This window comes from Trematomus bernacchii, unplaced genomic scaffold (genome assembly GCF_902827165.1).
Source record: "Trematomus bernacchii unplaced genomic scaffold, fTreBer1.1, whole genome shotgun sequence".
Lineage (NCBI taxonomy): Eukaryota > Metazoa > Chordata > Actinopteri > Perciformes > Nototheniidae > Trematomus > Trematomus bernacchii.
In genome coordinates this window covers 53,054-68,842 of record NW_022987603.1, presented here as the reverse complement: position 1 = coordinate 68,842, position 15,789 = coordinate 53,054, and the positions used below count along the sequence as shown (strand labels likewise).

Below are 15,789 nucleotides of genomic sequence, written 5' to 3'. Positions count from 1 at the left end.
GTTTCAAATGTTCTCTTTAGTTCAGTTTCCGTTGTCGCATAAGACTGATCCAGATAGCTCTGACCATGGCTATCCTCTGTCTCCTGCTATCTGTATTTTGCGCAGTATATCTCTGAACGATGCGATGGTGATTCCACTGTGCAAATGGGCAACATTACCTCTACTATGAAGGATGCTACAAGCCTGTCCATCTCTGCTTTGGTTACCGGTCATTTTTGCTTCGGAGTCGGCGGCGGCGCACTCACAACATCCTCACTCTGGGTTCGGGGGTCCTTAGCTATTAGCTTCACCTTAGCATGTGTTCTTTGCAGGTGTTTGTTGAGGTTTGACGTGGTGTTTACAGCAGTGGATAACAGCTTCTGGCCTGGACACAGTTTGCACCTCACCGTCACATTCCTGTCTATTCTTCGGACGAACTCAAAATAATGGGCATACCTCCACCCCTCGAAAGTTATCGCTGACTCAGCCATGTTTATGCAGCACTGCACGTGGATATGTGGACGCGCAAGTCGCGCAGATTACGTAGATATAAACCTGCGGCGGAAATCCCTCTTGTATGTCAGTGTGATTATGACTGATTTTATAAAAGTAACAAAGTAACGCGTGTCGGGGCAATGTTAGTAACTGTAGTGTGATTACTGAATTATAAAAGTAACGCGTTACACTACTTCGTTACCGACAAAAGTAATATTATTACAGTAACGCGTTACTTTGTAACGTGTTACACCCAACTCTGAAAATAAGATATACTTTATTGATCCCAAGTTAGAAATGTTTTCGTTACAGCAGCATGTGTAACAGTTGTAAATATGCAGTGGTGTTTATTTGTAAATCATTTAGTATAATCACACAAATTCTCTGTTTTATATTTAATAATTCTGTGTTCTTTATTTATTGAATGTTCAATACCTGACAAGGTCGGAGATGAAAAACTTGGGTCGCATCCTCAACAGTGCATTACAAGACATCTATCAATATGTGTGTACCTCCACCATTAAACTGTCATATTCTGCACATTTCTTATTCTATCTACATACATCTTATACGAGTATAATACATATGTATTATATCAGTTAAAATAAGTGCTTCAACATAGTTAACATTGCAGGAAAGTTGATTGTCAAGTCCCAAAACAAATTATGCAATATATTAGACGTTAAGTACTTTGTCAGGCTTAATATTTATCTGTAGATACCCCCAAAGCTTTTTTCTTATTCAAAAGAAGACCTTAACCTAAAGTATTCTTTAATGTTTAAATAAAGCCTAATTAGTTTGTCTGTTTTGCACATCCTCCTATTAATATCTTTGGACGTCCTGCACTAAACTGTTTTATTGTAGAGATCACTTACAGTATCTTCTTGATATTTTCTATTCTATATTTCTATCATTGACCTTCTACTTTCCCCCTATGAAAGGATGTACTGTTGTGTCCCGTCAAAAATGTTAAGTCCAGTCATGTTTCATGTTTTGTTTAATCATTTTTCTGTCTTGTTTCCCACTTCCTATCCTGGTGTGTGTCTCCCGCCCTCATCAGCGTCAGCCCGCCTCTGATTGTTTCCACCTGTGTCCAGTTACCTTTTGTTTATAGTCCCCAGCTTCCCTTTGTTCTTTGTCAGTTCGTCTTGTCCTGTCCTCATGCCAGAACTCTGCTCTTCAGCGTTTGCTCTTTTTGAATTCATGCTCCTGTAAAACGTATTGTAAGTTTGCTCCTCACGTTGTGAGTGATTTTTTGTTACGCTTTAGTGAAGCCTATTTTTTGTCGTCTCGTTAAAAGTGCCTTATCTTTTTTGTATATCCTATTTTTGCAATAAAGTATATTACTAAATACTTTATCTCTGGCTCTCCGGGTCTTGCATTTGAGTCCTTTGTCTCTTGTGTATCCGAGCTCGTAACATGTACTCTTAATATTTTTATGTTTTCATCAAATATAACGTATCAACAAAAAAATTCAATAACGTGCTTTAACCACTAGGCGGTTAAAGCACTCAGGTTAACAGTTAACACAATAAAATATACTGCTGTTTCCAGTTTAGTTTATGATGGATGTATTTTGTTATCCACACATATATTGTGTTTATATTTGTAACACCAAACCGACAGAAAATATGGTCTAAACAAGACTCAGTGGTCTAGTTGATAAAACATATATTATCAAACATAATACTAACATGAACTCTTATTTTGAAAATACAGCTTCCTGTGTTCGAATGAGCTGCTCCGACCCGAGTCCGACATTATACAATCAAACCAATAAACAAACACAAGGATAATAGTGTCTTATTGTTGAGTAAATAACAGTGTGTAGTTTAGAAAAGAATACAAAATTAGAAGGAAAAAACAATGAAACAATACAGATTTCAGTTTTCTGAGCCCCTACTCTCCCCCTAACTGACAGCAACAAAAGTCCGAAACTATTCAATTAAAATAAAGAAGTAAACACAATAAGTGTGGCTTGATATTGAGTTAGAAAAAGGTTGATAAACGCTGTGAGAATGGATCTGCGGAGAGCATTTCTCCGCGATCCCAACTCGTCTATTACCAACGTTCAGGGAGCTCTATGCAAGTCAATGGGACTCCTTGATAGTTGAAACTCAACGCTAAAGGGCCCCCCCTTGCATTGGAAAGTGACGACAGGGACCCTGACATAACGTCAACATAGGCCGAGTTGGGAGTGAGAATGTGTTGTTGTGATCTCTCTAGGTCGTCCTCAGACGAGCCCTCCATCGTCGCTTCCAGTCATCCCGGTTCTCCGTATAGGATTTTGGGATGACTTTGTTCTTCATGGTTGGCTTTACTATGCTGATTAAGGACTGGGCGGCGCAACTCCTCTCAGTCCTGGTTTTTAGTTCAGAGTGTCCTTCTCCTAGATGTGTTGCCTTCCATGGCTATGAGCCCCATCTGCCCGGGGAGCATTGTAGGGAACGGTGCCTTACTCAGGGACACCTCGGTAGCACTTGGTCTTGCCGGGACTTGAACTGTTGACCTTCCAGTTGCAAAGCCAACTCCCTAACGACTTCGCCAGTGTGTGATGGAAACTTCTGAAGCAATGGAGAGCTCAGAGAGACACGGGGAGAGCTGGAACTTTGATGACAAACACTGAGGGTTTATTATGGAGTTACGGCCGGAGAATTTGACAAGACGTGCTCCCGCTACGAGGTGACACAGCTTCTGCCAAACCAATTCTGAAGATCTCTACCCCAGAGCCCTGTATTCAGCTAGTTCTGAGAGAATAATCAACATTGTGCATAACAAGATCAAACAGGAGGAGCACTATAGCACCTATCAGCTGAAGCCAACAGGCAGGAACAGGGAGACAAAACACTGAGAGCAGCCCAGGGTAGCAGGCCTGTGCTCAGCGAGGGCAGTACAAACTGATAAACTGGGTCAAAGTTATGGGCCGAGGAAAATATTTCCCCAACATTTGTAATTGGTTCATTTCATCAAACTCACTTTATTCTCTCTCTGATGACTCTCTTGTTTCTCTTCAGAGCCGGTCAGAGTGGTGGGAGGAGAGAGTCGCTGTGCAGGAGCTCTGGAGCTGAAGCTTCAGGGAGAATGGAGACCAGTGATTGGTTTTCCTACCTGGACCCTGGAGGCAGCAGGTGTTCTCTGCAGAGATCTGGACTGTGGCTCTGCTGTTTCTGTGGGAGAGAGAGAGGAGTCCTCAGAGAGCTCTGCGTGGAGGATCAGACCTGAATGTGTTCAGTCTGGATCTGCTCTGAGGGAGTGTGCAACAGCAAGTTACTCTTCCTACTTCCTGACTCTTACCTGTTCAGGTAAGCTCCTTTGACTCTTTCTCAGAATTTGACTGTTCCTCGAAATTTGAAGTTTCCTCACAATTTGACTTATTTTCTCAGATATTTGATTTTTTATTAAATAACAAATAAGAAAATACAATACAAATTATAGAAGTAACTGTTTCTTTACCTCAGTTTTATCTTCTGTCCTCTCCAGACTCTGTCAGGCTGGTGAATGGGACCAGTCTGTGCTCAGGTAGACTGGAGGTGAAGTCTAACCATTCTAACCCGTCCTGGTCCTCAGTGTGTGAGGCTGACTTTGACCAGCAGGATGCTCAGGTGGTCTGCAGGCAGCTCGGCTGTGGGGCTCCTTCAGTCCTCCAGGGGGCGCTCTATGGAGAAGGGGAGGCTCCAATGTGGACCAAAGAGTTCCAGTGTGGAGGCCATGAGTCTGCTCTCCTGGACTGTAGCTCAGCCTCCGAGAGAAACACCTGCTCACCTGGCAGAGCTGTTAGCCTCACCTGCTCAGGTAAAAGATTCAAAGCTACAGTGTAGAAATGGCAATGAAATTCTTCTGACCTGAGCTCCTCCAACAATGCAACATATATAATAAAATACATATCTACAAAATAATGCAAGAAGTCTATATACAATCTATCTGCAAGAAGTCTCATCTTGCAATCTACTTATTTATATCAATAGTTATCACCGCAATAAACCGTTTTTAATTTAGTCTTAGTGTACATTATTTAATTTCATATTCTTTTCTTGTACATATCATATTGTATAGACTTGTTGCACAATTACTTTTTTTTCCTCAAAATGTGACTTATTTCTCTAAAGTTGACTTTTTTCTCTAAAGTTGACTTTTTTCTCTAAAGTTGACTTTTTTCTAAAATGTTTGGTTTGTTGACTTTTCCTCGAAATTTGGTCAAACTTTTTTTTTGTATTAATTTTTTCTCTCCAAAATTAGATTTTTTCTAGAGTTTTTGACTTTGTTAAAAAACAATTTCACTTTGTCCTCCAAATGTAACTATTCATTTATTTATTTCGAAATTTGGATTTTTTCTCAGAGTTTTTGACTTTTTTCTAAAATGTTGACTTTTTCCTCAATTATTATTATTTTTTTCAAAATCCCTCATTGACATTTCTAACCTGTAGCTTATATGCATATGAACATAAAAGCTTTGAATTTGAATTTGATATACATGTAAATAGAATATAAAATAGAGGAGGTGCAGCTGTGATTGGTTCATTTCATCAAACTCACTTTATTCTCTCTCTGATCACTCTCTTGTTTCTCTTCAGAGCCGGTCAGACTGGTGGGAGGAGAGAGTCGCTGTGCAGGAGACCTGGAGGTGAAACAGGGAGAATGGAGACCAGTGAAGGGCTCTAACTCTCTCAGGACCCTGAAGGCAGCAGGTGTTGTCTGCAGAGATCTCGACTGTGGCTCTGCTGTTTCTGTGGGAGAGAGAAAGGAGTCCTCAAAGAGATCTGTGTGGGGGATCAGTCCTGCCTGTGTTCAGTCTGGATCTGCTCTGAGGGAGTGTGCAACAGCAAGTTCCTCTTCCAACTTTCTGACTCTTACCTGTTCAGGTAAGCACCTTTAACTTTGACTCTTTTTTTAGAATTAGATTTTTTTCTCCCAATTTGACTTATTTCACAACATTTGACTTTTTCCTCAGAGATTTGACTGAAATTTAGATTTTTAGATAACAAATAAGAAAATAGAAATATAAGATAAAGCATACAATACAATACAAATTCAAAAAGCAACTGTTTCTTTACCTGAGTTTTATCTTCTGTCCTCTCCAGACTCTGTCAGGCTGCTGGGGGGGACCAGTCTGTGCTCAGGTAGACTGGAGGTGAAGTCTAACCAGACTAACCCGTCCTGGTCCTCAGTGTGTGAGGCTGACTTTGACCAGCAGGATGCTCAGGTGGTCTGCAGGCAGCTTGGCTGTAGGGCTCCTTCAGTCCTCCACGGGTGGCTCTATGGAGAAGGGGAGGCTCCAATGTGGACCAAAGAGTTCCAGTGTGGAGGCCATGAGTCTGCTCTCCTGGACTGTAGCTCAGCCTCAGAGAGAAACACCTGCTCACCTGGCAGAGCTGTTAGCCTCACCTGCTTAGGTAGGAGATTCAAAGACTCAAAGGTTTTATTGTCATATGCACATAAGCTACAGTGTAGAAATGGCAATGAAATTCTCCTGACCTGAGCCCCTCCAACAATGCAACATATATAAGAGAATGCAATTCCTGAAGAAATTGCTAGTGGGAATCTTTATGCTGAAAAGCTGATGCTAAATTGCTATGCTGAAGTGTAATGTGTAAGAAGAAAGTGAAGAATTTAGATTGAAATGATACATGAACACTGGGGGCTTGAATGTGTGATGAGAGAAGAAAAGAAAGTAAAAAGGCTTGGAAAAGCAGCAGAATAATTGAACTGCAAACATTTGAACTAAGTTGATGGCGAATGATCTGTCGCCATGCCAACGGCATTTGATGACATCCCATAATACGCTTAGATGCGTTGATGGCTGCATCGTTACCGAACCTGTGAAGTTTTGGGCCGTTTGGAGCATTTTCACTGAAGTTATGAGAAAACCCTGTTTCACGGTGAGCATTGTGTTGCCATGGCAACGGCATGTCCCGTAGATATCTTCACAGCTGGACTGTTAGCACACATGTGAAGTTTGAGCACTTTTTGAACATTTTCATAGGAGTTATAGCGACATCATGTTTTATGGCGAGGGATGCGTTTCCATGGAAATGGCATATGATGAAACCCCATAATTGACGTAGAGCTGTTGAGGGCTGGACCGGTGATATACAAGTGAAGATTCGGGGACGATTGGACCGTGTCCATTGGACTTACATCGACAATGTGCTTCATGGCGATTGGTCTGTCGGCATGGCAACGGCATTTGATGACACCCCATAATACGGTTAGATGCGTTGATGGCTGCATCGTTACCAAACCTGTGAAGTTTTGGGCCGTTTGGAGCATTTTCACTGAATTTATGAGAAAACCGTGTTTCATGGCGAGCATTGTGTTGCCATGGCAACGGCATTTGAAGAAACCCCATAATTGACGTAGAGCTGTTGAGGGCTGGACCGGTGATATACAAGCGAAGTTTGGGGGACGATCGGACCGTGTCCATTGGACTTACAGCGACATCGTGCTTCATGGCGAGTGGTCTGTCGCCATGGCAACGGCATTTGATGACACCCCATAATACGCTTAGATGCGTTGATGGCTGCATCGTTACCAAACCTGTCAATGTGACATCATTGTGTTCCATGACACAGGTGTTTATATTTGAGGTAACGAGGTGTGCTGAGATCAAAGGTTTCCATTGTTCTGAATGAGAGATAAACCTCTTACATGTGAACGTTTTGTCGAAGAACCGTAACAGATATCTGTGAAATTTCAAAACGTGAAGCATGTCAAGGAAGTTGAGTATCTGAAGTGTAATTTTTGTGTACTTTCGGGTTAATAATGTGGCCTTTTTGGCAGTTTAACTAAAGGTGTGCGGCTGCTACCGTGAGGAAATATCAGCCTGAAATTACAATGGGCTTTAATGGAGGCATGTTGAAAGTTTTTGTCACTTCATGCCCTCAAGAGGCATTTTGTTTAATTATTTTTTGCTTAATTATTTGTAATTTTTCAAGCTATGAGATGTTTTCCTACGTTTGTCATGAAAAATGATGTCTCAGGAATGTAGGGTTTGGGAATTATGGCAGTTTTAAAACAAAATATGAAGGCAAATTTCAAACTATCCTCCACTCTAACTCTGACATCACACACTCTGCCTTAACGAGCTGCGCAATGTTAAAGTTAAAATGTTAAACATGTGATGAATTATGGGCTATATCTCTGGAATTCTGAAAGTTATGAATGATAAAAGTAATAGCCATCGATTCCCGACCGAGCTGAACGTTTTGATGTTTGAAAGGAGTTTCTGCGATGTGGAATGTGGGAGAGAAGAGGGCCAAAATAACAGGCGGAATAATAAAAAATGTTGTGCGTAGAAGAACAGATAGTTGGAATGCTGTTAACAGCATTCCCACTAAATAAAATACAAAAATAAATAGTGCAAAAAGTCTATATGCAAGAAGTCTCATCTTGCCATCTACTTATTTATATAAATAGTTATCACCGCAATAAACCGTTTTTAATTTAGTGGGAATGCTGATACAGCATTCCAACTATATGTTATGCTACGGACAAAGTCCTTATTCTTATTATTTCGCCCACTTATTTTGGCCCTCTTCTCTTCCCACATTCAACATCGCAGAAACTCTGTTCAAACATCAAAACGTTCAGCTCGGTCGGGAATCGCAGGCTATTACTTTTATCATTCATAACTTTCATAATTCCAGAGATACAGCCCATTATACATCCAATTTTTAACATGGATGTCAATGGAGACATTCTTCAGACTTCAACAAATCTTCATGCGACTTCAACTGCTAACTGTTCATTCATACTTTCACTCAGAAACCTCATTCCAACTTTAAAATGTTACACATCTTTCTGACATTATTCGTGTAACACAACTTTTAAATCTGATTCTTACTTTTGGAGATATTAAACATTGTTCAGACCTTGTTAAAGAGGTTTTCTTCAGATTTTAACATTAACTAGAGTGCGTGATGTCACAGCTAGAGTGTGGAAATTCTTGAAATGTGCCTTCATATTTTTTTTTAAAACTGCCATAATTCCCAAACCCTACATTATTGAGACATACTTTTTCATGACAAACGTAGGAAAACATCTCGTAGCTTGAAAAAATGACAAATAATTAAGCAAAAATAATTAAACAAAATGCCTCTTGAGGGCATGAAGTGACAAAAACGTTCAACATGTCTCCATTAAAGCCCATTGTAATTTCAGGCAGATATTTCCTCACAGCAGCAGCCACACACCTTTAGTTAAACTGCCAAAAAGGCCACATTATTAACCCGAAAGTACACAAAAATTACACTTCAGATACTCAACTTCCTTGACATGCTTCACGTTTTGAAATTTCACAGATATCTGTTATCGTTCTTCCACAAAACGTTCACATGTAAGAGGTTTATCTCTCATTCAGAACAATGCAAACCTTTGATCACTACAGAGCTCGTTAGCTCAACTATAAACACCTGTGTAATGGAACACGATGATGTCATCACTCCAACTGACAGCAATCAGTTCTAACTGTTCATTCACATGTAAGAGGTTCATGTCTCATTCAGAACAATGCAAACCTTTGATCTCCACAGAGCTCGTTAGCTCAACTATAAACACCTGTGTAATGGAACACGATGATGTCATCACTCCAACTGACAGCAGTCAGTTCTAACTGTTCATTTCATTCTCTCTCTCTCTCTCTCTCTCTCTCTCTCTCTCTCTCTCTCTCTCTCTCTCTCTCTCTCTCTCTCTCTCTCTCTGCCACACACAGACAGACACACACTCTCTCTCTCTCTCTCTCACACACAATGTTCCAAACGGCTCAAAACTTCACAGGTTTGGTAACGATGCAGCCATCAACGCATCTAAGCGTAGTATGGGTGGTCACCAAATGCCGTTGCCATGGCGACAGACCACTCGCCATGAAACACGATGTCGCTGTAAGTCCAATGGACATGGTCCAATCGTCCCCCAATCTTCACTTGTATATCACCGGTCCATGCCTCAACAGCTCTATGCCAAATCTGAAATCTCACCATATGCCATTTCCATGGAAACGCATCCCTCGCCATAAAACACGATGTCCCTTTAACTCCTATGAAAATGTTCAAAAAGTGCTCAAAATTCACTTGTGTGCTAACAGTCCAGCCGTGAAGACATCTACGAGACAGTTTTGAGATTTCTTCAAATGCCGTTGCCATGGCAACACAATGCTCACCATGAAACACGGTTTTCTCATAACTTCAGTGAAAATGCTTCAAACGGCCCAAAACTTCACAGGTTTGGTAACGATGCAGCCATCAACGCATCTAACCGTATTATGGGGTTTCTTCAAATACCGTTGCCATGGCAACACAATGCTTGCTATGAAACACGGTTTTCTCATAACTTCAGTGAAAATGCTTCAAACTGCCCAAAACTTCACAGGTTTGGTAACGATGCGGCCATCAACGCATCTAACCGTATTATGGGGTGTCATCAAATGCCGTTGCCATGGCGACAGACCACTCGCCATGAAGCACGATGTCGCTGTAAGTCCAATGGACACGGTCCGATCGTCCTCCAAACTTCGCTTGTATATCACCGGTCCAGCCCTCAACAGCTCTACGTCAATTATGGGGTTTCTTCAAATGCCGTTGCCATGGTAACACAAGGCTCGCCATGAAACACGGTTTTCTCATAACTTCAGTGAAAATGCTCCAAACGGCCCAAAACTTCACAGGTTCGGTAACGATGCAGCCATCAACGCATCTAAGCGTATTATGGGATGTCATCAAATGCACTTCCTGTCATTGTGTGTCACCGGTCAGACTGATTGTTGTTCCCGCCCCTGATTGTGTCCACCTGTGCCTCATTACCTTATGTGTGTGTGTGTGTATATATAGTCCTTCTCTCCCTTTGTCTTGTGTTGGTTCGTCTTGTCTCATCATCAGATCCATGCCTGTTACCAGAGACCTGTTATCCTTGCCTAGTCGAACCTAGAGATTCTATGGAATATCCTAGTAGATCCTAGAAGACACTTTGAAAAGCTTTGTGATCTTAATAATAAAGCATATTACAAAGCTACGGAATCGAGCATCTGAGTTCTTAAGAGCCCTTCGTGTCACATATTACAATAAAGCCTTTGCATTTGAATTTGATATACATGTAAATAGAATATAAAATAGAGGAGCTGCAGCTGTGATTGGTTCATTTCATCAAACTCACTGTATTCTCTCTCTGATCTCTCTCTTGTTTCCCTTCAGAGCCTGGTGAGGTCAGACTGGTGGGAGGAGAGAGTCGCTGTGCAGGAGACCTGGAGGTGAAACATCGAGGAGAATGGAGACCAGTGGATGGCTCTTCCTCTCCCTGGACCCTGAAGACAGCAGGTGTTGCCTGCAGAGATCTCGACTGCGGCTCTGCTGTTTCTGTGGGAGAGAGAAAGGCGTCCTCAAAGAGAATTGTGTGGAGGATCAGTCCTCAATGTGTTCAGTCTGCATCTGCTCTGAAGGAATGTGCAATATCAAGTTCCTCTTCCCACCTCCTGACTCTTACCTGTTTAGGTAAGCTCCTTTGACTCTGACTCTTTTTTTAGAATTGGATTTTCTCAACATTTGACATATTTCTTCATATTTGACTATTTTCTCAAATTTAGATTTTTCTCCAAATTTGACTTTTTGATTTTTAAATAAATAACAAATAAGAACATAGAAATATAAGATAAAGCATAAAATACAATAGAAAAAGTAACTGTTTATTTACCTGAGTTGTATCTTCTGTCCTCTCCAGACTCTGTCAGGCTGGTGAATGGGACCAGTCTGTGCTCAGGTAGACTGGAGGTGAACTCTGACCACTCTAACCAGTCTAACCCGTCCTGGTCCTCAGTGTGTGAGGCTGACTTTGACCAGCAGGATGCTCAGGTGGTCTGCAGGCAGCTTGGCTGTGGGGCTCCTTCAGTCCTCCAGGGGGCGCTCTATGGAGAAGGGGAGGCTCCAATGTGGACCAAAGAGTTCCAGTGTGGAGGCCATGAGTCTGCTCTCCTGGACTGTAGCTCAGCCTCCGAGAGAAACACCTGCTCACCTGGCAGAGCTGTTGGCCTCACCTGCTCAGGTAGAAGATTCAAAGATTCAAAGGTTTTATTGTCATATGCACATAAGCTACAGTGTAGAAATGGCAATGACATTTTCCTGACCTGAGCTCCTCCAACAATGCAACATATATAATAAAATACAAAAATAAAAAATAGTGCAAGAAGAATCTGTGTATCTACTGACCATTTCTTTTGCTTTATTAAACAAGTAAACGGAACAGCGTCTGAGAGGCGTTTTTGCTTTTTACCTTACTAAATGGTCTAATGGTCATTGGAGCGAGGGGCGGGGCGAAACTCACGGAAGTGATTTCAAAACAAAAGCACTCGTGTGCTAAAATACACTTTGAAGCACTACAGTATCCGGCTGAAGGAATGGTGATAATATTATAAACAAGGTGAATTTAGCGATCACAACGAAAACGGCCAAGAGACACATTGAGCCCAGAAAACGAATGTTATTAAGGGCTGCAAATATAATAAGCCTATGTCTAAAATGGACAACATTGTTAGGAGATTTAAACTAGGACTCAGTACTAGTGAAACCACCCCAACAAGTACTATGAAGTACTTTTACTGTGTACTTTTCCAGTAATCCTCTGTCAATGTCCCCTCGTGTGTACAAGAATGCATGTTTTTCTGCTATTTTTAATAAGCGTTAAAACACCTTTCTTCATGAGACTGATATTGTTGGACAGAGCACTTTAAGAGGATATGGTAGATATGATATCAGCAATACTTCCAGTCAGCAGAGATGGGGTCGTTACTCAAAAAAAGTAATATATTACATATTACTTTAAAAAAAAGTAATATATTACTTTACTTCGTTACTCTCTACATAAAGTAACGCGTTACTTTACTCGTTACTTTACTCGTTACTTTACTCGTTACTTTACTCGTTACTTTTCTCGCAGGGCCGCCCCTCCCTACAGGCAGATCACGCAGACTGCGGAGGGTGCTTCATTTTGCGGAGGGAGCCTCATCTGAAGCGCAAATGTGGCGCACCTACAGTGTAAGCACGCCACAGTTTCGGCGCTGCGAGGCTCCACTAGCACCCCCGTTTCGGCGGCGGCGCACACTCAACATCCTCACTCTGGATTCGGAGGTCCTCCTTAGCTATTAGCTTCACGTTAGCCTTCGGAGGTCCTCCTTAGCTATTAGCTTCACGTTAGCATGTTGTCTTTGCAGGTGCTTGTGGAAGTTTGACGTTGTGTTTGCAGCAGTGGATAAAAGCTTCTGGCCTGGACACAGTTTGCACCTCACCGTCACATTCCTGTCCTTTCTTCGGACGAACTCAAAATAATGGGCATACCTCCACCCCTCGAAAGTTATAGCTGTTGACTCAGCCATGTTTATGCACTGCATGTGGACGCGCAAGTCGCGCAAATGTTATGTAAATATAAACTTGCGGCGGAAATCCCTCTTGTCTGTCAAAGGGAGAATCTAGTAATTCTTTATGTTAGTAGGTAACTGTAGTGTGATTACTGATTTTATAAAAGTAACGAAGTAACGCGTGTCGGGCAATGTTAGTAACTGTAGTGTGATTACTGAATTATAAAAGTAACGCGTTACATTACTCCGTTACCGACAAAAGTAATATTATTACAGTACTTTGTTACTTTGTTACCCAACTATGCCAGTCAGTACTCCAGCAGCAGCATATTTACCCCTTGGAAAGTCTTTAGAGACTGGTCTGGATAGCTGGTCTATCCTTCAGCACAGTGACACACTCTGTCACTCTTGTTGGCCTCTTATGAAGCTGCTGTCTTTTAAAATATGATTATTTCTCTGCTCCTAGTTCATTCCTCGCAGATTGTTCCATCAATTTCTTTTAAACTTTTTCCTCAAAATTTTACTTTTTTTTTTTAATTTGATTTTGTTCACCAAATTTGACTTATTTCTTCAAAGTTGACTTTCTTCTCAAAGTGTTTGTCTTTTTTCACACATTTTGGATTTTTTTCCTCAAATGTTGACTTTTTCCTCCGAAATTTGACTTTTCCTCGAAAATTGCCATTATGATTGCCATTTTTAACGTGTAGCTCATGTGCATATTACAATGAAACCTTTGCATTTGAATTTTATATACATGTAAATAGAATATAAAATAGAGGAGCTGCAGCTGTGATTGGTTCATTTCATCAAACTCAATTTATTCTCTCGATGATGACTCTCTTTTTTCTCTTCAGAGCCGGTCAGACTGGTGGGAGGAGAGAGTCGCTGTGCAGGAACTCTGGAGGTGAAACATCGAGGAGAATGGAGACCAGTATGGGACTCTACCTGGACCCTGAAGGCAGCAGGTGTTGCTTGCAGAGATCTCGACTGTGGCTCTGCTGTTTCTCTAGGAGACAGAGAGTCCTCAAAGAGATCTGTGTGGTGGATCTGTCCTCAATGTGTTCATTCTGCATCTGCTCTGAGGGAGTGTGCAGTATCAAGTTGCTCTTCCCACTTCCTGACTCTTACCTGTTCAGGTAAGCTCCTTTGACGTTGACTCTTTTTTTTTAATTGGATTTTTTTCTCCAAATTTGAACTAGTTTTCCATATTTGACTTTTTTAGATTTGATTTTTTTTCTCTCCAAATTTGACTTTTTCCTCAAAATTTGAATAATTCCTCAGTAAAATCATTTTCACAATTTGATTTTTTTCTCCAAAGTTGACTTTTTTCTTAATATTTGGAAATTTGACTGTTTTCTCCTAATGTGGCTTTGTTGAGGTTTCAATATTGAGTTCAATAATTAAAACAACAGTTCATATAATCAAATATAATCTTATATAACCCACAATGAAAATGCATTATGTTTCATGTTGTTCTATACTCACAATATATACAAAATGTAAGTGGTTTGGAAAATTAAGTTTAAGGCCTTAATAGTTTATCACTATGGGTGTCACTGTTTAGCAGAGGGGAGACAGTTGTCTTCACTCACAGCAGGCTGTACAGAGGAGACTCCTGACTCAATGGAAAAGTACTGGAGCCCCAAAATGTGTTTTAGCCATACCATAGGAGAAAAGTTTGGATATTTCCAGTCCTGCACACCAGAGGTCATGACCTTTCCCCACATATATGGGTAAGAAGGTGTGTCTTTGGTTTTCTGTCCTTGTGTGGAACATAAAAGCACTATAGCTGAGAGAGGAAACGCTTCAGAGCAGGGTTTCTCCTAAGTACTCTAGAGATTGTAATATTACCAATGGAAGAGGGCCGTTGAATTTAATATCACAACTGACGAGGGACAGATGAAGAGGTTTTAATGTATTTTATTTCACACCTGGTAGTCTATGAGGGTTTTCCTCTGAATTCCAGTGGAAGAGGTTTTAATGCAAGTTGAAGAGAAGAGATTTACCAAATAAAATAAGAAATGTAAAACTGTGAATTGAGGTTTTTGATTAGTAATTTACCACAGCATGAAATATTTGTGTATGATTGTCACATTGTAACGAGAGAAGGTAAAACCCTGTAAAAGTGTGGACCATTTTCTTCAAATAAAATCATCCTACCCTTTTGGACTGGGATAACTTAAAATAAATCTGCGTCCTCTCCTGCTTTAAGGTAAGATTGCACACTGCCACACTCACACTTAGGCAGGGCCACACCTCATTACAGATACCAGAATCCTATGGGATCGCTTAGACGGATTTAGTGTGTCGTCTGAATAGAAACAGCAGTTCATTGAACCTGGTTCTTCAGAAGTTAGTAGAGGTGAGACTGTTAGTCAATTAGTAGGTCTGATTAATTGCCAGAATAATTAATACAGGCCTGCCGACTCCAACAGCAGGAAACACAACACCAGTGAAATACATATCAAAAATATTCTTAAAGTAGAAATAAAATCACTGATCTGAACCCACCTAACTCTGCGTTGATGATGAAGGTCTTTGCTTTACATTAAAAAAACAAAACATTTTGTAGTGCATTCAATATGTTTTGTGGCATTTAAAACATTTCATTTTGATGATTTTCTGGATAATATGACATTTATGTTTTCCTTGTTAATTGTGACATGGCCTTTTATGTCATGGAATATTATTCTGTTAATTATTCCATCTAAAATATACCTTTTTCTCCCCTAAACTTCAGACAGGAGCTGCAGTCATGACGAGGTGGGCGAGAGCGAATAACGTCCACAAACACAAACCATCTGAAGCGACTCCCTGGAGTCAGCTGAGAGAAGGAGGAGGAGGAGGAGGAGGAGGAGGTCTCCCAGGCACGTGTGTGTGTGTGTGTGTGTGTGTGTGTGTGTGTGTGTGTGTGTGTGTGTGTGTGTGTGTGTGTGTGTGTGTGTGTGTGTGTGTGTGTGTGTGTGTGTGTGTGTGTGTGT

At 41.0% G+C, this 15,789-nt stretch overlaps 1 protein-coding gene across 1 annotated transcript; it reads left to right on the top strand.

Moving 5' to 3' along the window:
• The first annotated feature begins 2,881 nt into the window (after window positions 1–2,881).
• On the top strand, window positions 2,882–14,917 carry LOC117482630 (scavenger receptor cysteine-rich type 1 protein M130-like). Its single transcript, XM_034130786.1, has 8 exons — window positions 2,882–2,924; window positions 3,489–3,776; window positions 3,955–4,095; window positions 5,046–5,333; window positions 5,553–5,864; window positions 10,656–10,952; window positions 11,179–11,499; window positions 13,663–14,917. The coding sequence occupies exons 1-8, from the start codon at window positions 2,882–2,884 to the stop codon at window positions 13,956–13,958; spliced, it is 1,986 nt and encodes a 661-aa protein (XP_033986677.1). The 3' UTR covers window positions 13,959–14,917.
• The last annotated feature ends 872 nt before the right edge of the window (window positions 14,918–15,789 follow it).